The sequence below is a fragment of the Cryptomeria japonica genome, chromosome 5 (genome assembly GCF_030272615.1).
Source record: "Cryptomeria japonica chromosome 5, Sugi_1.0, whole genome shotgun sequence".
Lineage (NCBI taxonomy): Eukaryota > Viridiplantae > Streptophyta > Pinopsida > Cupressales > Cupressaceae > Cryptomeria > Cryptomeria japonica.
In genome coordinates this window covers 909,075,355-909,102,332 of record NC_081409.1, presented here as the reverse complement: position 1 = coordinate 909,102,332, position 26,978 = coordinate 909,075,355, and the positions used below count along the sequence as shown (strand labels likewise).

The following is a 26,978-nucleotide window of genomic DNA, read 5'->3' as shown; positions in this document are numbered from 1 at the left end:
TGATCAAAAGATAAATAGATAGTAGAAATATAATCTGGATCTCTAGTACAAAAATCAAAATTGTGCACAAAACAAAACTGTTTAGAAAGCATTAGAGGCTGGCTTCAATGAGCGTAAAAATTCTAAATTAACTAATGTCATTTACACTGCTAAATTACAATTTATATTTAGAAGGGTATGAGAAAAATTTTAAAGGCATTGAAAAATTACTTTTCTAGGTATCTCTTGTAAAATGTCAAGCATGGAGACAGATATTGATGTATGCCTTTGCAAAAGATCTCGCCAATTTTTCTATTTCAAAAAGAGAACTGACATCTCTTACGTGTAGTTCAGCATTGAACTGCATGCAGTTACTACTCGATCCTAATTGCATAATAAGATGCCCGGTTAATATTTCTTTGACACAGGGAGGTAGACTCCCTCTGTGGCTAGCCATATATTGTCTGCATTTTTCTTTGTAATACCGCAAACCTGTAGAAACATATTATAATTTGAGTTAATAATATATTAAATTGACCATAAAAGACTATCCAGGCACAGAACAAAGCAATTTCATCTCTGCAGAAAAATATTATCCTTTCAAACAGTACAACTATGTCAAATACAGGCAATATACACGTCAGAATTTCCAAGACAATTTGACATGTAATTCCACCATCCTCCGCAGACACCACAGAAAGCACCATAAAAAAGTGTTGCTTTTACATCGTTTTACTTTATCATTCTTTTGTAAGTAAAAACTGTAGTAAGCATCTAAAAACCAAAGATAAACATAGATTAATGTTTGAATGTTTGGACTGTCCTTTTGTTACAAATTTATAATCAGCATGTGTGCCATATGAATCCTATTGTTTAATTACACTTTTTCTCGACTAATTGAAAGGGTGTAAAAAGTTTCAGCAACCTTCATAAACTATAGTTGCATATATCATTACAACCACCTGTATTTATACATTGACTCAACTTGTCTGAGGAAAGAAAGATCAATAATATGTTTCATTTGAAGTTTTTTTTCTGTATTCTTCGCTAAGCCACACTATTTGATGAAATCATGATATGTCTTATCACAATGAATTCCTAATGTTGTATCACATCTTTCCTCCCTAAAAAGTACTTTAATTTTTAGGACATCCAGGCATTATTTTATAGAAAATCAAACTTCGGAGTCTTTGACTCTTTCTTTCAAGCAAAAGAAAAGGGCCCTTGTTTCAGAAATATCATTACAGGAAGAAAAAAAAGGAAAAGCCCTCTCTTAATTTTTTATGCATCGCAGCTGAGGATGCTACTATAATATATAAGTCAAGAGATGTCGAAGCTTTAATTTTTTTATATTTCACTTAAATAATAACATTTAGGTAATTCAAACAAAATAAAAATCTTAACTTGAGATAAATGACATTTAGGTAAATAGAATTAGTCCTTAAAAATCTAAACTGTAAGTGAAATTTAATTGTAATCCCAAGTAAACATAAATCCTAAAGCTAACCTTTATTGAACTCTTAACTCTAACCTTCGAACCATAGGCATAAGCCAAAGCCAAACCACAGCCATTATCATAACCTAAATTAAATTTTAACCCTTCACAAATTCTAAACCCATTTGATTACTAAAGCATTAAAATAAATTGAACACTAACCTCGCAGTAGACCAAGTTGAACTCTAACATTGAACTTAATTGAAGAGTAAAAAAATTGAACCATAACCCTAAACCTAAAACAGTAAAACAAATTGAGTCATATATGAAATTAAACTCTAACCCTGTACTAGATTGAAGTAAAACTCTTAACCAAATCTGCCTATTCTCGCAGATTTTGTTTCACTAATTATGAACGTAATTAAACAATATTATTGAACCCTAACCCTAACCCTAAACCAAGTCGAACCCTAATGCTAACCCTTCCACTAAACCAAATTGAACCCTAATGCTAAACCAAATTAAACATAAAATCCTAGATCTAATTGAAAACTAACACTACGAAAAATTAAACCCTAATGCTCTACCAAATTGAACCATAATTATAATCCTAAACTAAATTGAACTATAACCCTAAACCTAAACCAAATTGTACCATAACCCTAACATAAATTGAAGTTAACCAAAAAAAATATTTTGTTAATTAATAACAAGTGTAGATATAGGAAAAAGGTCATTTGTTAATGTTACATGTATTTTTAATAGTTTTAAATGGATATATAAGCTTTTTAAGTTTAAAATTATGCATACAAAATTTAAAATATTTTATATTAATACATAGATTAACTTCTATACAAAACTGAAAATTTAAAGAAAGGAAATAAGCATTCGAAGTAAGTAGGATAACATGGGTTTTATTATAAGTAAGTGGTTTTATTATATATAAAATTAATTAATTAAAAAAAAAAAAAAAAAAATCTGAACTAAAGATGAATAACATTTAGTCAAATAGAATTAGTCTTTAATAATCTTAACTAACTCCAACCCTTATTATTATTTTACATTTAATTTTATTTTAACTAAATTATTATTCAGTTATAAAAGTATTATCATTATCATTTATTTATTTTTTTATGCCTTGCAGCTGAGGATGCTACTAGCATATATATATCTTAAATAATCTATATAAAGTAAGCCAAGAGATATCGAGGCTTTAATTTTTTTTATATTTCACTTTAATAATATAACTTTATTAAATTAAAAAAATTAAAGCCTCGATATCTCTCGGCTTAATTTACATTTAATAAAAATATATATATATATATGCTAGTTTTATAGAAAATCAAACTTCGGAGTCAAAGCTCTCTTTCTTTCAAGCAAAAGAAAAGGGCCCTTGTTTCAGAAATATCATTACAGAAAAAAGAATTAGGAAAAGCCCTCAATAAATAGCAAAGCCCATAACTTAAAAAGTTAAAAAATGACTTGAACCAGTTCTACACCTTATCTTTATTTTATCATTGATTAGAATAATTGACAAAAAAATATTAGTTTAACAGAATAATAGCACACCTCTTGCTGGCCGCCCGCTATTCGACTGTATTTCTTATCATGACTATGTAAGTAACCACCAGTATCGACATGTTGCAGCCTTATCTTTTGATCTCTCATCCAGACATTCCCTTTACCTTCAATCTCAAGCCTGGTACGATAAGGAAATGATACATAAGCAATTTAGTAGGCAACATCAAAAGGAAAGGATGTATTCGAAACACACCTATGGGATGAAAACTAATTAACTAACCTCCAAAAATCACCAGTATCTGATTGAGATCCTCCTCCAAAGCAACTTACCTGCAGATGAGATATTAAAATGGAAGTCAAAACTTGGTAGAGCAAGAACTTCTAAACAAGTAGCTATCAGATTAAACAATATTTTAATGGACAGAAGGAGTCTAGTTGAGAACAAGAACAATGACTAAAAGTTCAGCAGCGACCATAACAGAATGGCATGGAATGTCAATCTAATAGCAAAATTTGACATCCATACCATGTTTGTTTCCAGGAGAGATTCAAAGTGAAAAAAAGAGTTCAGGAATAGTGTGCAAACACTACTAATGGCCAGAATCAATCGCCATCTTTTCTGGCTAACCATTACTGAAGAGCTCGTAATACCAAGCACTCACACAGCTTCAAAATTGCCACAAGTCCAAGTAACTGAATTTCCAGCTAAGAGATAAGAGATGTGCCAATATGATTTAAAATTTAATCTTTGAATTCCCTGCTTTTGTGATTAGATGCACTAAGGAGAAAATTTTAATATATTTTACCTGTACCTATATAGTGTCAATGTAGATTCACATGTAAACCTTTCACCTATTGAAAGGGCTGATTATTAAGCCATGAGATCTAACCATCAAAGGAAACACTATGGGAAGCTTGGTTTCAGTATAAAGCTTTCCTACAAGTTCCCAGTCCCCATTTTTAGCAGGATTTGGTAGAATTATGGGAATTGGTATTAGGTGAAATATGCTTGTTTATAACTTGTATATCAACGGCAAAGTCAAAACATCGTGTATGCTTGTTTATAAGAGAAACCATCGTGTATACTTGGCCAATAGAGGCATGATTCTATTTCTTCACATAGGATCCTTTCCAGGCATTTCTGTAATCTCAATGCCAGTTGTAAACTCCACAAAACTTTTATGAAAAATATGAAAAGGTTTGGCATGTCAATGTTAGTTGTTATTTTCTGATAACAGGTCTAAAAACAAATGATATTAAACATATTTCATAAATTGAGTAAGGTGAGTAATCCAAGTATGACTCCGGATCAGGATTGGTGTGGAAAACCAGACATATAATTTTATTTCAATCCGTTGGAACTTAATCTGGAAATATTCAAAAAACATAAAAATCAGGAAATATAAAATTGCTAAAAAATTAAATAAAATAGGGAATAAATGCTGTTCATGATATTTCAAGCCAAATAAAGGGAAAAAATGCAGCTTTTCCATTTGGCATAGCACAACAGTTTTTAATGTTTGCTTTTTTAAACCATTGCAGAGATTTGATGGCAGTAGGCCCTAGCAAGGTTGAGCGGCAGAGCCCCCACCACAAGGAGCCAAAATTAAGGTAATTTGTCACATTTAAGCAAGTTCCCAACTCTTCAAAAAAGGTGGGTGTCCAGGAACTAAATGAGAATAAAACATATATTCACTGTGAAATGAGTACCCCCAATGTGCCCTTTTCAATCCAATGTTTGGTTGATTAAATAAAATCCAAACTTTCTGTAATAAATACCAAATCTCGTGAGTTAATTTTTTGTTTTTGTTTTTGTTTTTTTGGTGGTGAACTGCAGGACTCACAAGTCCTGGCAAGTCCTCTAACTACTATATAAGCTCTATAAACTTTCTAAATTATCTTTAGTGGGTTAATTGACTCCCATTAGTCTCTCTTGACTACTTTGCCTATAAATGGTGATCCTTATATCTTTATAAAGTATTATGGCTGCTCTATGGAAGTGTTATTACTTATTAGCTACTCTTGGTATCTCTGGATAACCCACAACTTTTTTCCTTTGTTTAGGCAGTCTTCTTGCCCATAGAGGACTAGCATTTTGTAACAGGCGGCTTCTACTTAAATAGATTTTCTGCCAAAAAAATATAACAGACTCCATCCCATCTCAAGATGGATTGAAATTGCAGGACTTGGCTATCCTTGTTTTATTCAGTTGTAGTTTCCCCTGATTTAATTTATTTTTAGGCTATATGGGGATTGAAATGATTCTGTGTCACAACTTTAAGGTGTGCTTATAGAGAGGTCCAAAGAGGTCGAAAATTCATTTATTACAAAGTATGTGAAAAGGCTTCGAATGAATATTTAAAAACATACAAATGCACATTACTCCAAAACAAAAACTAACAAAATAACTCTCTTGAGAGGATAATGATGTAGCAAGGCCTTAAATGCTCTAATGGAAGTCTGCAGAAGCATTTATTATGAATAAGGCACAAAACACTTAAAAAATATCACTTCATAATAGCATAAAATTTAAATATAGAGATATCAACAGACACAAAAAACAACATGCACCAGAATATACCAAAAAGAGCCCATAACCAAAACCTGACATGTTTCTAGCAGGAACCTACTGTGGAACTAGAAAGCTTTATACCTTTAAATTGAACAAGTCTGGTCTGAAATCTGCAGCTCTGATTCAGCTGTTATAGGCCCAACTTTACATGTTACAACTACTGTAAACCTTAGATAGGAATCAGAGGTTTAGAAGAGAACAAATCTGAATCCAAACGTAGGATAGGGGGAAAAATGAAAACTAGGAAAAATAATGAGATTCTGAAATAACTACAGTAAATCTAAAGTCCAACTCTTGGCTCTGGGATTAAACAAATATTTCTCAATTTGCTGTAAAGATCTAAAATCTGAAAACTATTACAAAACTGAAAATCTGAAAATGGAAAAAGAACAAATGACTGTCCAAACTATAATCTAAAATGACATAGATATAAAGAGTTAAACAGAACAAAATACCACATGCACCAAACAGAACCCATAAACCAAAATCTCTAAAGTTTATTGCTGGTTCCTACTGTTATTACTGGGAAAACTCTACACCATTAAATCTGAAATATACAGCTCCGATACAGCTATTATTGGCCCATACTTAGCTGTTACAACTGCTATAAACCTAGGAATCTATGATAGGAACCATCGGTTCGGAGAAGAATAAATCTATATATAAATAAAAAGAGCACAAAAAGAAACAAAATTTGGTAATAATAATGAGATTCTGAAATAATCTGCAGTAAATTTAAGTCACTCTTAGCTTTGAGATTGAATGATGTATTTAGATGTTTCTCAATTTGCTGTAAAGATCTAAAATCTGAAAACTACTACAGAACTGGAAATCTTAAAAATAATACTTATCCAAAGAAAAATCTGAAGCTTATTGTCTTTTGAAAGCTAATAAAAGAACTCAACGATAACATTGCTGGAAAGTAACATTCACAGTACAAAGTCAAACAAAAGGAGACAAATTTTCCTTGTAAATATTGGCAACTCAGGCCAAAAAGGTCATCATGAACAGTAAGGTTATAGTCGCCAAACTGCATCCTCAGGCCCCTGTACAAAGACTACCTCCCAAGCATAATGTCATTTCTGAAGACTAAGAAGTAAGAACCTATTTATAACTACTTTTTGCATTATTCATGTGGTATAATTACTTATACAATTCCTCCATAGATACATTTCATGCAGACACAATCCCTAAAAAGGGCAGTGGACCCATTAACACAAATAAGTAGTATTCCTATTTATGTACATATAATGGGCTGGCTCTACTACTTAAAAAAGCCATTATTATTATGGACATAAAAAAAAAGGTACCTGTCATTTACATTATTCAAAAAATCTTAGAAGCAATTCTGATGCATTGTTTTCAACAGGCATTTCCAAATAAAAAGAAGAAAATTTACACACCTCCATGTTACCACTAATAGGGGATGCATGCAAATGACTATGTAGCCATTTATGAGTCCTCATATGTTGCAAACGAATGATTGTCCCACTCTTGATTGCATCACCTTGCTTGGCAGAAGTATCAGGTATGGGAGTTACAATCTAAACAATGACATTAACAGATACATTAGAGTCTTAGACAATAAAATACAACTTTTTGTGTACATTTCCATTCTTATTGAATTACACATAATAAAATTGAATTGTTCTTCAAATATTGACTGTGCACTAAACCCAAGAGATCATACAGATTCCCAGTTAAAACTCATATGCTATGACAGTAACCAGGTGCTAATTACAAACAGAAGCAAATAATGCATTTGGATGCATAAACTTGTAAATTGCACATTAGCCTTAATCAACATGGTATAGACGCTAAGGCAATCTTGAGAAGCATTGAGGATAAAAGATAAAAAGCAGGGTGCTACACAAATCCAAAATGATATATCAATGGCTCTGTTCAAAACATGTATAAATAAATCAGATGGACAGCTCTTGATATTTTCAAGAATTTTTACACTTATTAAGAATAACAAACTTTGTTGCTTGTCCTTCGAGGAACAAATATTTTAATTTCTATAATTAGTATGATGTCCTTAATAATAGTGCCATATCCCCAAATATCAAACAATGATGAACTATATATTATAATTTAATAGTAATTTGTTAATCAGTGGGCATAAAGAATATTTTTATGTTATGATATAATGATGATTGTTGGCCTTAAATTCCTGTTAAACTGCATCATGGTTGTCATCATTGACATGACTACTTTAATGCTTTGATGTGATCAACCTTAAATTCTCATGTTGATTTACTTTGCTGATGGTGATGACTAACAAAATCAAATTTCTAGTGTGTTGAGGCAGTCATGGGTGTTGCAAAGAAAGAGCCACATGGGAGAGAAAAGTGTTCAACAATGAGCAGCCTAGAGGAAGAGATGGCATGCACACACATACACAATAACATCCAATGTCTCATTTTTAATAGCATGAATAGGATCACTATGCATTGCATTTGCTGAGCCTTTATGCCATTCAATGTCTGTCAGCATGAGCTATGATGTCATATACCACTTTTGAACAATGACTTAGGTCTATCCTGATTGTTAGCCTTGATAGGACTGAGGGGCTATTACCATTTTATAGCACTTTAAGTTCTCTCACAAGAATAAATTTCAGTGGGCATCTATTCTAAGGCTTGATTTTTATTATCCAAAAGAAAAAAGGTGTCAGACTATTATTGGTTTGAGAAAAAAAAAAAAAAAAGTGACAGGAAAACTAGGATTTTGCACTGCTTTGTATGGCACAGAGAAGGCAATGATGAAGTGATTTGTATACAACTTTGGAGAGACGGTCGCCATACCTGTTTACCATTCATTCTACAATCTATTCTTGATCTCATTCACCTTTTACAGCATGGTTTATTCCAAGAGATTGATTTTCTATCCTGGAATAGAGGAACTATTAAGTGACACTAATCCAACTCATGAATGGGTGACAGAAAAGATAAAAATAGAAAAGGATTTAGCTTCTTCCTCCCCCATTGAGACTTTCTGGGGGTGCTCACAGCTCCCTATTTATATGAGAGTTTGTTTGGGTGAACATACACACAGTTGCAACTTACAGTAGTAAGTCAGACTAGTTATAGCAAAGCAGATTTGAGTGCCATTGAAAATCTTGATTCTGTGTTATTGTCACACAGAGTAAAAGTACCACTCTACTTTCTTTGTGCTTAAATACACTTTTTTTTAGAAGCATATTAGTGAAAATCTCTGTTTCTAATTTCAGCATAGAATTATGGGTTATGATGCCATTCCACCAGCTTTTTATGTGAACGTTGTATTATATTTTTGTTTAATTAATATAAAAGTATAGAACTATTCATCATTTATAAAATTATAAAACTCTATATTTATTTTGAGAATTACTATGAAACCCCATATTGTGAATGCCATGAGAATAGCTATATAGGGGTAGCCCTTCAAAATTCAAAACTACACAAGTAATCAAAACCATGGAGATTTAGCTACTATAGTAGTAGGGAAACCAAGCTTTGAAAACTAAACATGACTATGCACAGTTCTATTGTCATTGGTTGTAAGAGCAACCTGTTGGAAAGAAAAAAACTTGGCATTAAACAAAACATTTAAACACCTCTCTGTCCTGTCAAACATCTCTAACAGTTGTGGAATGTTGCATATCTCATTTAAAGACTGATGAAGTACAACTTATTACTAAGACCTACTCTAAAGTACCTTGCAAAGGTAGCAAAAGTTATACTTGATCCTTGAGCCCTTGAGACTGCCAATTATTTGAATTAAGACTTACTACTAGGACCTACTCTTAAGTACCTTGCAAAGGTGGCCCAAATTATACTTGATTCTTGAGCTCTTCAGAAAGGGTGTAGCCAAATTACTTCTCTACTAAAACTAGAAAAATACGTAGCTTGTTAACAGGGCACTGGATTAGTTTGATGAGGATGGTAATGCATTAAAGATGCAATGAAATGTACATCTGCCAATTATTTGAAGTAAGACTTCTTACTAAGACCTACTCTTAAGTACCTTACAAAGGAGGCACAAACTATACTTGACTATCGAGCCCTTGAGAAAGGGTGTAGCCAAATTACTTATTTGTAAAAACTAGAAAACAAGTAGCTTGTTAACAGGGCAGTGGATAAGTTTGATGAGGAAGGGGCATAGGAATATTAATGCATTAAAGAAGCAATGAAATGTCCATCTGCCAATTACTTGATGCTCTCTGAGGAAAGGATAGATTGAATGTTGCATAATCCAACATAGATATTAGCATATTAATAAAAAATTAGGGCATTACATATATATCACATCTAAATTTTAGGAATGCAATAAGATATGGCATCTGAACAAATACATTAGGCCTTGGATGTAATTGCATATTGTACCAAAGTTTGGGAGAATGTAGAATTGCATGACTAAATTCCAGCTTGACAATTGCTTCTGTACATACAAGTGATAAAGGCCATAATTCTAAAAGAAAACAAAACCAAACAACCAACAGCTTAGAGCTACAGGTTGCATCAAAAATTAAACCAAAAACACAACATTTCAGTCACAAAGATAATGGGAAAAATGGACCTAAAATACTAGATACTAAGCACCTCAAGTCCTTGCTCATCTAAGCATCTATGTCTACTTTGACTTCAAAAATCTAATTGTTAATGAAAGCAAGAAACAATGAACCATTGGACACAACTCACTGAAAAACAAATAACTTACCCAATAACTATTGGCATCATCCACATTTGGAAAACCAGTAACAGACTGTTGCCCGCTTCCAGAACCATATGGAACGTCATGTGAATGTAAACGGAACTTGGTGCGCTCATGCATCAACTTCAAAACAGACCCATAAGTAATCTGCAAAACCCAGATCAAAATTATCACAGGTATCCTCTATCCTGTCTGCGTATTATGTCAACTATAAAACAATTGACAAATATCATTCCATGTACAACATATAGCAATATTAAAACCCATTCTTAGAATGCAGTCAGTTCTGAAAACCCAAATGTTTTTAACAAAACAATAAAGCCATTAAGTTCTCAAAAATACAAGATTCTTTGTAAACCTATTCCAGATGAATATGCAGTACTTTTCATAGGGGGAAAATGATCAGATTTTTTTAAATTTCAAAATTACCTATGTATACATATAAGAGGATCGCTATTAATGATCAACACTAATAACAAATAAGCATCTTCTAAAAAGTATGCAATCTTGATTTCTTATAACCAAGAAAACAATAATGTTATGTTAATAAAAACAGAGCAGCCAGAGGCCATCACATTCCAAAACAAAATTTCTGATTAACCAGTATTTACTAAGGCTGTTTCTGACCTATGGCGAATGTCCACAAATGTATTTTGGTTGAATCAGAGTTTGTCCCCATAATGAACTGGAATCATGTGATTCTGGTTAAAAATTAAGTGTTTTTTAGCAGAAACTTTCTCAATTACAATATGGACTGTCAACGCATCATGTTTATTATGGAATCACATGTGACAGATTTTGGCAAGTGTAATCAATTTAGTTTTAATAAATCCAGGGGGCTACCCAGATTACTTAGTCTCCTCTTTACTCTGCCTAAGAAAGCTTGACTTTAGGGCTTCTTTTCGTCTTTGTATTTTCTTTTAATTTCCTTTTTAATTTGTATCTTTAATACTCTGTGGAGAGATCCTGGCAACCCTAAAATGATCAAGGGGGATAATGACATCCCCTAGCCATCCAACCAATACCAAGGTGTCCCCAATGAAAACTAAAAAGCGAGAGATCATCCCTCTTTTAGGGGGGCATCCCCATATTTTAAACACAAACTAGGAACGGGAGATAGGCATCTCCTCCCTGCCTCTGCATCTCATCCCTATTGGGGAGTTCCACAATATTCCTGCTGTTATTTCACATTTATGGTGTCATTAGGTGGAACTTAAAGCATGTGACAATTTAAGAACTTCTTCTATGTGAGCAATACTATTATTTATTATATATCAACCATTAAAGTTCTTTTATCTGCAATTTTTTTATTGGTTTGATTTCTTAAAAATTAATAATTTTTGAATCTATAAAACCCTGTAAGGTTTCTCATTATCAAAAATTTTAAGGTAAATTTTTTCAACACAGATCCCTATTACCTACTAATACTACTGATTGGACAACATTCTGCTTCCTAATGTATCATTATGTCCTTATAATCACCTTTTTACTGTAGCAAGCCTTCTGGCCTCTCTTAAGCTTTGTGTTTTGCATTCATACAGTATATATAGCCTTTACCATTTATATATAGTCTTTATTCTTCCTATCAGATGTGTCTTACACTTTGGATTTTGTAATTTTAATCTCCTTTCTATTTCCTCATTCTGTGGAATGCCCTGCCTCTTATAAACACTTCCACTGGTGTCATTCATAAATATATACTGCAGTCACATCAGCCTACGTTGTTGCTAATGTACGGCAATTGCATTGACCTACCTTGATCTACAATAATTTTTTTAAAAAAATTCCTTATATTCTCCACCCATCTCTCCTAAGATGGGAATTATATCAATAAAGGAGTATTTATAAACCAAAAACTGTTATATATATAGACGCAAATTTTGTTTCTGTCATAATAAAAGAAAATGTGTGCCAACTTCTTTCACTTTTTTTATTTGTCTATTTATGTATGTCTACAATTGATATAACCAGCCATGCCAACTGCCAAGCACCATGCTCACACAAGTAATGGAGAGGAATAGATATCTAGGGAATATATTTGTTTGTTTACTGTTTTGAGGTTTTCTAATCACATCTATTGTTGTTTTCAACAAGACGTCAGATTATAATCAAGATTATTTTTTGACTACTTTCAAAGGGTAAAACCCAAATCACACTAAATCTTTAAAACAAAATGTCAAATACATATTATCATATCTCTGGAGCCAATGGTTCCAGAAAACATTGGACTCAATCACCCACTGCTGTTTATCCTCAATTCCCCTTTGAGGTTAATCCTGTCAAAATATCCTAGTCGGATCAGCAATAGAATTTTAGGTTTAGCTATAAACCTAATCGCATAGAATGATAAAATCATGGTGTCATTGTAACAATTAGGATACATTGTATTCTAGAATGCCTGTTGCATCCAAGGCCCATTTTTGCAAATATAAGAATTTGATCCAAGATTACTCCCATTGCATTAAAAGGTTGCCAGCAATCTCAGCCAAGATCTACTCGACCAAACCAAATGATTAAAAATAAATTGAAGAACCGACCTTTCACATTATGCTAAAGCACACGACAGCCAAAAGAAAAATAAAATGCCCAACATCGTGTAGAATAATAAAAGTGAGACATAGGTTCAAATTCCCTACACCACACTACGAGGAAGACAGGGTGTATTATAGTACCCAATCATAGCTAACAAACTCACCAATAACCATTGACTCAACGAGTAATTGCAAGAAAAAACCTAAAACTAGAAACATGCAATCAAACTCATGACACTACTTAAGAGATTTTTGGCGTTTTTGGTGCAAACTTGTCATAAATATGTAGAGAATTCATCGTGCAAACTTACCATGAGTACGTATTCAATTTGTGGTTCAAACTTGTCATAAGTATGTAGCCAATTGTGGTGCAAACTCCGAAAAATAAATTGAATGAATGATTCAATAATCGGATGATTACATTGAATGATATACACACGTATATATAGAGGTTACAAGACGATGTTCTATAATTAGAACATAACGTTAAAATATTAGATTTAAGAGCTAAATGCTAAATTAAGCGTGAAAGCTAAATACATAATAAAAAACTAACTTAACAAGCTTAATAAGTCGACAACTTAAAATAGAAGATGACCACTAAAAATAGAAGATGACCATTATAGAAGATATTAATATTATTTTAACACCCTCCCTAATGGTCATTGTACTCAATACCCTACAGAAAACACTGCAGGTGTTATGATCACATATGCAAAGAACACTCTGCTGCTACGGAGACCCTCCCTGGATCTGAAAAGTGTTAATGACCAAGAATACCAGAATCCATCCAACCTAACATTGGGTAACCAAATTGAAACCTGAAACCATGATTTTGAGGAAAAATTGGCAAACCCTTTTGCAGAAGAGTACCAACTCCAAAACTGACAGCAAGATACAACGGTTGCAGATGTTCGCCCTGGCAGGTGCAACCCAAACTGACTGCAACAAAGCTCGATTTTTGAGGATAAAAATAAATCAAAACCAGAGAACTTCGCGAATCACAAATCCCACGCGAACTTCGCGTATTACTGATGATTTTTGAGGAAAAAATCATAAAACCAGCAAACAATTTTTGAAGAAAAAATCGTGAAAACCTAGAAATCCCACGCAAGCTTTGTGGATGACAAATAATAATTTTTAAGGAAAAAAATTCAAAACCTTGCGAACAATTTTTGAGGAAAAAAATGTGAAAACCAACCAAACAGGAAATTTGCTTATCACAAAGCATAGAAGGCTGACTCCTTCTCTCTAGAATGCTCTACAACATGAGCCTTCTCTTGTTCCTGAGACCCTCCCAGCCTAGATTGCACGAATGCCAGCAATTTCCTGCAATCTTTCTTCATATGGCCAAACTGGTGACAGTAGTTACACTGTACACTTTTCTTCTTCAAAGACTGCGTATATTGACCTTGCCCCTTCTGCTGGAAGGACTGACCTTTACCCTTGTTCTTATCCAAAACTTCAGCTGTAAAGGCTTGTTCAGTGGACGAACTAGCGTTGCTTCCATTGATCCTGTTGTAGAAGCTTGTTGCAGAGATCAGGAAACTTCAGATCAACACTAGTAGATGAGATATTGAGAGTATCAATGAAATGCTCGTAGGATCTGGGAAGGCAGCGTGATCACTACCATATGGCCTATAGCGTCCAAGTGGTCACGGATCTCCTTGATCTTCGTGAGATGTGCCTGGATAGATAACTTTTCATCCATCATGATAGAAAACAACATATTCTTCAGAAAGAAAGCTCGACTCTTGTCGGACGTTTCATGAAGATCCTTCAAGAGATCCCAGATCTTTTTTGCTGTTTTACCTAAAGGCACCTGTGGGAGTTGATCATCTGTGACGAAGAGTTTGATAAGCATGACAGCCTCTAGATTCTTCACATCATGTTTGTCTTGATCATCACCTATTGTTGTAGGACGAGATTCCTTGCCCAAAACAAGTTGATCAAGGCAACGATACTCAAAGATCGATAACATGCGCTGTTTTCAGGTGTTGTAGTTGAGGCCGTTGAACTTCTGACTATGTTCCAACATGATGTTGGTCAAAGATGCCATCACAAAAACAGAGTTTGAACGTGGTCAACCTAGTGAAGGCACAAAGAATGAGACAAAAGATTTTGATTAAAAATCAGAATAGAAGCAGCTGCTGAGAAAACTGAAACCCTATAGGAGAATTCTTGCACGAATTCCAAGGCACAAATTTTGAGGTTTGAAAGAAACCCATAAATGAAAAAAAAAATAGCTAACTTAAAACAGCATAAACGGTGCCCCAGAAAACAGCAAAATTCCCAACGTCCACAAAATTAGCAGAAATTGCGAACTATTTTTAAATTCCAAGGCAAATTTGTTGGCACAAAATTCGAGGCATGGAAAATGAGGCACCCAAAAAAGCTCTCGAAAAATCCACCAAGAATCTGAAATCAGAATGTAGATCCGACGGTTCAAAAATCGAGGCATGGAAAATGATGCACCCAAAAAAAATCTGACAACGACCCAGTTGAGGTCTCGAAAAACCCACCAAGAATTTGCAACCAGAATAAAATTTCAACTTGAACTGAAGGGTCAAAAGCCTAGTCGAAAATTGCAGAAACACTAGGAAAATTTTCAATCTGCAAAAAAAAACCTTTAGGTTGCAGGGCCGAAAATCTCCATAACCCTAAAAAAAACATGAACTGCTGCCCAACACAAAGAAATTCGCCTACGAACCAGAAACCCTCAAAAAGCCTTCAAAAAAGCAAAATCATTTTTCTATAAAAAACAATTAAAAAAAAATCTAGAAAATATTCCAGAAAGAAGGCCATATATTTTTATTAAAAAATTTGCCAAACTTTAAAGAATCCCATCAACCTGCTCTAATACCATGAAAAATAAATTGAATGAATGATTCAATAATCGGATGATTACATTGAACGATATACACATGTATATATAGAGGTTACAAGACAATGTTCTATAATTAGAACATAACGTTAAAGTAAAAGATTAAATAGCTAAATGCTAAATTAAGCATGAAAGCTAAATTGAGCTTAAACGCTAACTTAACAAGCTAAATAAGTCGACAACTTAAAATAGAAAACCACTAAAAATAGAAGATGACCATTATAGAAGATATTAATATTATTTTAACAAACTCAACACAAGTACATATCCGATTCGTGGTGAAAACTCGACATGAGTACGTATATGATTCTTGGTGCAAACTTGCAACAAGTACTTGGCAATTCTACCTCTTGGACCCATCAAACATGGTTTGACAGTATACACAATGGAAAAACATGGAAAAAAATGCAAGAAATGCTCTACAAATCCACCAATTTTTGGTCTATAAACATAATTGCCCTTGCAAATTCCTCACACAATATTTGCAAGTTTCCTCACACAATATTTGCAAATTTCCTCAAGTGAATTCAATCAAATTTGAAACAAAATTGAGGAGCAAAATTGTGCATTTTCAAAAATTCCAAAATCAAATTTTTTTTGTCTCCAAGCATGGCAAGAATGTGAAATATTGTGAAAATGTTAGATTTAGGTTTTCAAACATGCTTAGAATGCATTGAATTCAATTTGCACAAATTTTAATGCTAGTATTTTTCTAGGTAGGATTTGGGTTTAGGATTAAAAAAAAAATCTTTCTACATTATTTCATGCCGTTGCTATTTTGAGTTACCAGTTCACTCCAAGTGTTGGGTTTGGGTCCAATCCATTCTAAATCCAAATCCCAATATGGGGTAGGTGGGGATGCGTCCAAGGGACACATTTCAACATATGCATTCTAAGCAAACACAAAACAAAACCAAGCAAACTTTCAAGAACCTGTGGTGAATCTAATGAGTTTTGGCATTTTTTGAGGGGCATTTTTTAGTTCTTTGAGACATTTGACTTTGACTTAAACAAATCCCGAACCCAAAAAAAATCATTCCAAGACATTTGAATGATAAAAACAAGTAGTTTACCTCATTGTGAATGCAAAAAACAAAATTCATTCATTTTTCCTAAAGTTTCATTCTTACTTGGCATCAAGTGAATACAATTGAAGATTGATCACTAAGGTTCCAAAATAATTGGTTTGTTATCCCCATGCATGTGCAAAAGCCCATCCACTATCAAGGAAATTGTGGAGGAAGAATTTGGCACTTTTGGTTTTTTTTCTGCATTTTTTATTAGTTTTGAAATTCCTTTTTTTCTCCCTTTCTTCTATGCTTAAATTTTTAAACTCAATTAGGCTTTATATTTTTGTTGTTATCACTTATTTCAAATGTGATTTTATCAAACTCACTACCAAAGAGATGACAATAGCAGCCAATTCAACCTCCATGGTGTAGCCCCACTTCAAGAGAAATGCAAATTCGCCCTTCGGAGATATCATATACTTACTATGGTATAGCCTATTCGAGGTGGTGGAGGTTAAATTTGGATTTGCAATGGGTGTAATGTTCAGTATTCAAGCTCATACAATTAAGTGAAAGCTCATTTGTGAGGCATCCTACATTGGGCATCAAAGCTTGTGTAGGAAAAAAATAATGTAACCATTCCATTAATGATTAAAGCAAGGCATAGCATATATTAAAGAGCAGAAAAAAAACAGATGAAGAAGCAAGCCATTAATCAAATCATCCTTTTCTAAAAAAAGATCTCAAGGAATGAAGCCCCCTCCACTACCATCTAATCTTCAAACTGTAGAGAGCCACCCATTTTTCGCCACACCTAAAGAACTCCTTACAAGACATAAGAGATCAAAGGGGCCATTGGAAGTTGCATTTCATAATGAGTCTTGTGAGATTCTTTATCAATACATTGCAAGATGTGTCTATGCAAATGGATTGGCTTTCAATGTTGTTCAATCACCCTACTGACAACAAATGGTGAAAACAATCAATGAGACCCAAAAGAGTACATGGGCTCAAGTTTTGAGGTGTGTAATACTTTATTAGCAAAGGAAGAGAAATTTATAGAGGATTCATTAAAGCCCATAAGGAAATTATTGGGTCAAAACAAGGGCATCCATCATTTCCAATGGATAAACAATGCAGAAATTTGACCACTAATCAATGTTATTGCAGTGTCCCCAAAAGGGACAATGAAGATAATGCATCTATTGTTAATACTATTTGTCAAGCCCCTAAGGAAGTGTAACCTTGAAATGTTGTTCGAGCCATGACAAACAATGCCAACAATTGTAAACTGGTTAGTTTAATGAGGAGCATTATTCACACATCTTTTGGACACCCTGTGTAGTATACTACTCAACCTTATGCTACAAAATTTGGCACCAAAATTTATTGAATAAACAAGTTTGTATCAAGGCTTAAGACATTCAAACATTCATCACGAACCAGCATGTCACAATGCATTTTCAAAACATTCTCGAAATTGGAGTCCTTGAGGGTAAGTGAAACAATATGATTTATTAAATAGTTTAACAAATACGTTTCACTTTTTAAATAAATATGTTTCACTTTCATTTTTTTTAATAAGTTCATATTTTCTTATTAAGGGGTTAACCAAAAAAAATTATCTTGCTAGTTTGATTCTATTGAATAGGTTGTTGAGACCAGTTTTACCTCCATCACAATTGTTCTAAGATGAATTGTGAGGCTTGAAAGGAACTCTATAACATGACCATCAACCAAAATTGGTCCAAATAAAGGCAATCTTGCACTGCAAGGGCAGCAAATATTAAGTGAATGATCATATATCTCCTCAAATTCACTAAGCCCATATTAAGTATGATCCATTATACTGACATGGATAAGCCATGTTTGAAAGAAATATAAAATGGCTTCACCTCAATGATTAAGAAGATGTCAACCAACATAAATACAAAAGAGCAAGATCCTAAAGAAACATTCTTAAAAAAACTACACAAAATGCTCTCCCTAACAAGTTTGAGGTTAAAGCTCATACTCGGTACTCACTTGACCAATCATTCACAAACCTACAACCACTTGCAATCGAAATTTTATTGCCATTAAATTGTCTATAAAAAAAAACTTTTATCTTTCATGTTTCATATATAATTCAAATTATTTTATTTTATAACTCTTGACTCACTCTAAATAGGTTGCTAGTTCATCTACATGTAAGAGGAAATGGAGCACATGCTCCTCTATGCACTCAATTAAGCATATAAAACTACACCCAAAAAAAGCAGAGAACTTAGCATTTGTGCATTTCAACTTACGACTACTTTCACACAAATAAAGTGGCTACAAGGAAGTGGAATATAAAGCCAAAGCATAATAATTTGAATGCTACCATTGTTGGCATATTGGCATAACTGATGGAGATGATGGTGTACCGGTAAAGGACTGTTGGTGATGATATAATTATGATATGATGCTTAATGATCAGTTATTTGTGTTGTCATTGATGGCAACACTAAAAGAATACAACACCAAAACAATCAACTAATGACAAATACCAGGAACTCATCGGGCAATGTTGTACCGATCTGGGCCTCACTTGATCTTCTCCTTGTCATTGTTCTTCTCCCCATGATTGTTACATTTCTTCTCCCCCTTTGACAGCAATGCCAAAGATGCAAAGGCATCTTTTGTCTTCATCTTTGCTGCTCCCCCTGAGGAGTAGCCCTCTTCTTATCAATCCATAGTGAAAGATATTCAATGAATCCATTGGATTGATGCTGCCACTTCTTCTTAGTTGACCTTGGGTAGGGGTATAACCCCTAACTTACCTCTGAGATATTCAAAGAAAGCCTTAGGCAATGGCTTAGTGAATATATCTGCCAACTGCTCCTTACTTGACACATGCTCCAATCTCACTTTCTTTTCCTGTACTCTCTCTCAAAAAGTGATACTTCAATTCAATATGTTTAGTCCTAGCATGCAGTACCAGGTTCTTAGAAATGTTTATAGCACTAGTGTTATCACAATGTATGATCACCGGTTCTGTCATATCCTACTTGAATCCTTCCAAGATGCCTCATCCATATAGCTTGTGTACAATTCATGGATGTAGCTACATACTCTGCTTCTGCTGTAGACTGAGAAATACAAGTTTGTTTCTTACTGGTCCAAGATACCAGTCTACCACCTAGAAAGAATGCACCACCGGTTGTGCTCTTCTGGTCATCTACACTTCAGCTCCAATCTACTTCACACATGCAGACATCTCAATCTGGTTCGACACACTCGCACTCCTTTGATCACCGACACAATAAACCTTCTAAAACTTGACCTAAATAGACTTTACAATTAGGTCGGTTACATAACCCTAACTTACAATGAATCTACATCATAGATCATATCAGATCATTACAATTCATTAGACAGATCATTACAAGAAATTTCAAGACAATTACAGTCATTGAATGATCATAACTCATCACTGCACATCGATCTAATAAGCTGTCAAACCCTTAACACATTATGCTAAGCAATTCGTTGTTTCCCAAATAATTCGCTCCATGTACACGCCAAAACAGCATCTTATCTATTCACACGGATTCTGACACGTCATCATCAACTTATGAACATGAAAAGAATCACCGCCAAACCATAAAACATTATCGATCAAAGATCTTGTTACCGGTTCTCAAACCCTACACTGAATAAACAACAGTCAATTACAAACATGACTTCTCGTTCTCCAAACATGATGCGGCTCAAGTTATAGACTCCTTACAATGTCACAAGCATACATTCCAAACTGCAAGACCTAACTCAACACGGATCTCTGCCGCAATCATCTCCTTCACTGTTCCTGCTTACCGGTTCACTGTCACTTGGCAGTTTTGCTTTCCAACTCAATCCATTTCAATCTATTACCGGTTAGACTTAACTGATACACTTAGATAACTTAGATAATATACCAAACATAAACAAACATGGTTGCCATCAATGACAACACAAATAATTGATCATTAAGCATCATATCATAATTATATCATCACCAACAGTGCTTTACCAATACACCATCAGCTATGCAATATGCCAACATTCTCTCCCTTTGACATTGATGGCAACACTAAAAGAATACAACACCAAAACAATCAACTGATGACAAATACCAGGAACTCGTCATGCCATGTTGTACCAATCTATGTTTCACTTGATCTTCTCCTTGTCATTGTTCTTCTCCCCATGACTATTACATTTCTTCTCCCCCTTTGACAGCAATGCCAAAAGTGCAAAGGCATCTTCTGTCTTCATCTCTACTGCTCCCCCTGAGGAGTAGCCTTCTTCTCATCAATCCATAATGAAAGATATTCAATGAGTCCACTGGATTGATGCTGCCACATCTTCTTAGTTGACCTTGAGTAGGGGTATAACCCCTAACTTACCTTTGAGATATTCAAAGGTAGCCTTAGGTAATGGCTTAGTGAATATATCTGCCAACTGCTCCTTACTTGACACATGCTCCAATCTCACTTTCTTTACATGTACTCTTTCTCTCAGAAAGTGACACTTCAATTCAATATGTTTAGTCCTAGCATGCAGTACCACTTCCTTTGCACTTGATGTTGAGGATGAGCTTGCTAGCAGTCATGAGTGCCACACTATTTTTGGTTCTTCTAAGATACCAGTACCCACATCATCTACTATGGATGGTGATGATGATATTTTAAAGACCCATATGACATTGATGCCTAACCAATGATACCTGATTATTGACACTTGACATTAAGTATTTTTTATTTTAATGTATACCATGTCATTCAAGTTTGACTAATTCACATTATGATATAGTTTTACTTTTACTATCCTCTGGTCATTTTGTTTATTATATGATGATATTCGATATTCTAAACTTTGTTATTGCTGCAAATATGTATATATTTCTAATTTTTATATGGTTTTCTTTGAACAAACCCAAATCCAAAAAAAAAAATTGACCAAAACCACAAATGCAAACCAACACCAAGATCGATAACTTAGCTGCTATTCAATTACGTTTTAAATGCAATTTATGTTAATTTTATTCATCGTTTGGCCCTTGTGGGTTCAAATTACTATTTTCTAATTTCAAACATTTTTTTATACTTAAAATGTGCTACTTAAGAGCCTCTAGACTTGGGTAAGATATATCCATACAAAGATTGCAGCACACAAGATGAGGGCACATGCATATTTTAGAAAAGATGAGATTATTAATTTTGAGAGGCAACTATGAAGAATGTACCTACGGAAAAAGGAGACATTGGATTGGATAACATCATTGCAAAAAAGGTAAAAAAGCTACTATGGAGAAAATTCAAGAGGACAAGGGCTCAAAGGACATTGGAAAAGATAGAAGTGAGATGGAGACTGATGAGTCTGAAGGAGAGGAGAGCTGGAAGGAAGAGGAAGTGGGGGAAGAGGAAGGAGGAGCTGAGGAAGTCTCTGATCAAAATAGTCCGACCCACAGTGTGAGCATAGGAATTGTTAACAGCCAGCATATGGAGGAACAGGACAAGATTAATGAGGAAAGAGAAATGGAAATTGAGCAGGAGAAGGACAAGGAAACTGAGCAGGAGAAGGACAAGGAGAATTCGAGCAGGGATCAAGATAAAGCTGGAGAGGGGATAATTCTGGATAAACTCAAAAACCAGTCCGAGGCTCATATGGGTTTTGATAGGTGGGTTTATGAAGGAATAAAGAATCTGGAAAAAACTAATAAGCAGCAGGAAGAGAAAGGGAAGAAAGCTGAAATAAACCAGGAACAGTGGAATAAAGGAATGGAGGAAAAAGTGGAGAAGCTGGAAGCTCAAATTGGTAATCTGGAGGAAGGAAAAACAGCAATGAAAAACTTTCTGCTAATGATTCCGGATATTCTGTCCTCTGTGACTAAGAATTTAGAGGAAATTACCAAGTTCCTTGATGGTCCCAGCACCCCCAAACTTGTCGTGGATCTAGATATTGATGAGGATGCTATCGAGGCAGGAACAGTGGAAAGTGCTCCTGGTGGTGCGGCGAAAAGAACAAGGACAAGCATGAAAAAAGTTGTTGTGGCCTCTTCCAAGGATATCCCTAAGCTTAGGGATAATATTAAAGATTTGCAAGGGATTAGCAGAAATTTGGCTAATGCCCTAAAAAACATTAAGTAATTTGTTTTCTGTCTCTTTTCTATCATGGTTGGATATGGCTGGTTTTGTTGGGCTTTTTTGCTGATTTTTGCCCATAATTGTGCTAGTTTTTTGGCAGTTTGTCTTTTCTTGTTGCTTAATGCTATTATCATTGAAGAATATTTTGTAAAATGTTTCAGGATCCCTTCAAAACCTGTTTTTCCCGTAATCAAAAACATCATTGCAAATGATGTCAAGTGATGATGTCAAACATGAGGCAAAGAAGTCATTGTCATCTAGTATTAGGATGGAGATGCAATCTTCAACTACGGAAGTGGAATTGCAGCCGACAAAAAGTAGACTCTCACCTCAAATTTCCACTCAAAAAAGAAAAATGAAATTTTAAATTATTGTGACCTGCATTTATATGCAATTTATTATGATGATTTTCAATTACAATCATCATACGTTCATAATACATATCATAGCTATTGACTAGTCATTGTATGCACATTATGATGCAATATAGTACTCTATCTATATTCAAATATAGTACAAAACACTTCCTCAATGTTTTATAGTCCTGTTTGATACATTTTGTATTTTCATAAAATTTATGTTTTTTAAGGAATTTAAATTCCTTTTTAAGTTGTCAAGTTTTGTCAAGTCGTCAAGTTTGAGTCAAATTAGGGTTTGCCAAGTTTTTGCCGAGTCCAAGTTTGCCCAATCATGGGGTACTTAGAGTGTGATCCATGTTCATTAATATTAAGAATACAATTGCAGATTTCTCCATGCTGCACTAAATGGCAGCACATAATGCAGGCCAAGATCTACCTCAAAAGAAACTATTATTATTTAAATAAGATCTTAGAAAGTTAAAAGCCAGCCTATAACTCAAGCAAAAGTATACCAAGTTCCATTATACCAATTATAATGTATAATAGAATTTGACCCACCTTTACAAATCTTAAGAATGTCATTCGAGCTTTACCCTAAACTGCATTAAAAAGAAGCCTACAATGTTACAATCCCATCAAAGGCCTACCAATCAAAGAGATTATCTACATTATACTTACATAATTCTAGCAAACATGTGGTGAGGTTGTGCTATACTGATTATGGTGTACTTTGTACTGTGCAACCCATATTATAAATCTTTAAAATGTGGTTCAAGCTTAAAGTGCACAGCACTCAAAAGTGCCAACAATCTCAACAAAATCAACCAAGCTAAAAACTAAATTGTTTCATTATTTAAATTGACATTTTAAACATTGAGCAGCCAAATCAAATAGGGTGAACTCAACTAGTTACAAAAAGGTTGGAACTTTTGTAACAGACCCCAAGATTCAAATTGCAAGAAAACATAATAAAACAATGAAATTGGTTAAAATTACACATACGGCATACCCAGCAGAAAGAGGCATCAATAATCACGGAACATCAACGTCCTAACATAACCATTCAGCCACCAAGGTAAACTCAGGGAAGTAATGAGAGAATATTTCTTTATTTGATTTTCCCACATTCAGTTTGACCCAGTGACCATATGTGCATACATGAAAAACAGAAACCACCATTTTTTGTTTACAGAAGAGATACTCCTCAATCATGGCACTAATTTGAAGCTTAATGCAAAAAACATACAAAAATTTAATCAAAATTTTAAAAGATTGACAACCAAATCATTTATGATAAGCTCAAGTGGTAAAAGCATCTATACTTTCATAATGGAATCTAGGATTCAAATCTCATTAGACATGATATAGTGTTGGCATTTCGCATAATACTCCGTCAAATTGGCTGGGCACCACATGCTCGATTGACCGCAAAGGGTGAACCTCGATTGACCGCAAAGGGTGAACTTGATAAATTCAAGTAGATATGATAAATTATTATAAAATTGGGTTAAATATCAAATCCAACTCATTGAGTGAGCATACCTAACTAAGAAACTACAGTTGGTGATTTGAATAGTCATATGAGACAAGACAAAATGTTAAAATTAGGGAAAATACAGTATCCAAATCACTAGCACAAACAAAGAAGAATTCAACAAATCCCAGAAGACAGGTGAATTCAACAAATCCTAGACGACTGTTGAATTTGAACATTCCTCGGAGACATGATTAGATATTAACATTAGGTGAAATTTCGAATCCAACTCACTGGCACAGCATATCCAGCTAGGGAACTGCAATACATGACTTTGACGTATCCTAGGATACATAAAAAAATATCAAAATTGAACAAGATATCACATCTAAATCACTAAGTACAGCATTCCCAGCCAAAGAACACCAAGCAATTTTGGCAAATCCTAGGAGATAAATGCTAAAATTGGTCAAATATAGCATCAAACAGAGACGATTAGTGAATAGTGCCCAATGCCAGGTGAATTTGATAAATACTGGGAAACATTATAAAGTATTAAAATTGGATCAGATAACACATCCACCTTGATGTATGTGCAATCAGCTAAGGTTCTCCAGTTGAATTTAGGAATATGAGGAGCGATTAAATATTTAAAATTAATCCAACTCGCTAAGTGCTCAACGCAACTTAAGGCAAATCTTAAAAGACATGAAAAACGTTAAAAATGGATGAAATACAGCATCTAACTTGCTCGATGGGTGTGGCAATCCACCACATACCATATCCAACTTGATCGGCGCGGGCAATCAACTGAGAAACTCCAGTGACTTTGACAAATTCTAGGAGACATGATAAAATATTAAAATTAGAAAAAAATCACACTTGACTGGCTGTGTGGACAGCAACCAACTCTGTGGGCACCAGCTGAATTCGACAAATCCCGTGTGATAAAACGATTAAAAACTGAGAGTATGGGTGAATTTGACGAGTCGTCCACAATAGAATGCAAAAATTGGGCAAAATGACACACGTAACTCCCTGTGTGCAGAGTATTCAATAAAACGTGCCAAAGGATTGACTTTAGTACTTTACAATAAAATGCTGAATTAGGTAAAATGGCACATTCAACTCACTGTGTGCAGAGTATCCAACTGAGTCCGCTGATTGAACTTGACAAATCGTGTATGATAAAATGATACGAAACCCAGAGGACTGCTGAAAATTGGCAGCCCTTTTGACAAAAAAATTAAAATTGGGTAATATGCCACATACAACAGACGTTGTGCAGAGTACCCAACTGAGGGCACCGGTTGAATTTAATAAACACCCTAATGTACAATCTTAAAATTTGATAGAAAATCACATCATTGAAAGCATTGGGTGCAGCATGCCCGACCGAAGAACAGCAAGCGAATTTAATAAATCATAGAGTTATGACAAAATATTAAATCAGATAAAACGCCAAATCCAACTCCGTGGCTGCGGAATAACCAATTGAAGAATGTCGAGTTGATTTTGCGAATCGTAAGAGACGTGATAAAATGTTAAATTTGAATACAATACCACATCAAACTCACTGGGTACAGTTAAAATTCAAAAATTCAAAAATTGATGAAAGAGGCATCCCCTTGATCGCGGCAAATAGGCCGAATGCTTTAAAAAAATTGCCTACTACAAATAATTGAAAAGAGGGGCAACAAACCTCGATTGGATCCGACGATGCCGCCCAGGCAGGGGATGCAGACGACTCATCCCACGGCAGATCAAGCAGAAGAAGCAGCGCGATCCCTAGCAAAGAAATACCCATCACAAATAATGTGATCAAGAACCAATTTTGCTGCCAAAAGGGCAATCCAGAAGATGTAGAAACCGTGTATATAATCCTTGTGGGTGTATTTGTTGTTCTTATGGTAGTATTAGACCGCCTATGATGAAGTGAAGATGAAGCTCCTCCAACAGAGCCTCCTTTAGGAGCCACCTTGCCTGCTACCTGATTATCCAGAGCTTTATAAGAACATCCAACTCAATTTCTACGCATTTTGCCTCGAGATCTTTTTGTGTGAAAAAATTGGTTTGATTAATAAATATAGGGTATATGTACATTAAAACAAAGGGAAGAACAAATTCATCGACAGCTTTTTAGCCAATGGGTGATTGCCATGTAGAACTGATGTATACGTGGAAAGTTATGATTGGGTGAAGCTATCTGTATGGTTTTTATTTGCTTTTAGAATTTTAAGCGGGTGGTCTTGACTGTCAAAGGGTTTTATGACTGGAAGTCAAATTTTATTGGAAATGGAAGTCGTCGCGAAATTTTTGGGATCTTTTTTATTTTTTAATTTATTAATGGATGTCAAGGTGAAAGG

At 34.4% G+C, this 26,978-nt stretch overlaps 1 protein-coding gene across 1 annotated transcript; it reads right to left on the bottom strand.

The window, feature by feature from the left end:
• On the bottom strand, positions 1-26,688 carry LOC131066215 (stromal cell-derived factor 2-like protein). Its single transcript, XM_058000927.2, has 6 exons — positions 26,315-26,688; positions 10,209-10,349; positions 6,911-7,051; positions 3,216-3,265; positions 2,984-3,113; positions 1-471 (listed from the first exon to the last, which is right to left on the bottom strand). Exons 1-6 carry the CDS (start codon positions 26,417-26,419, stop codon positions 388-390), a joined length of 651 nt encoding a protein of 216 aa, XP_057856910.2. The 5' UTR covers positions 26,420-26,688; the 3' UTR covers positions 1-387.
• Positions 26,689-26,978: the final 290 nt, after the last annotated feature.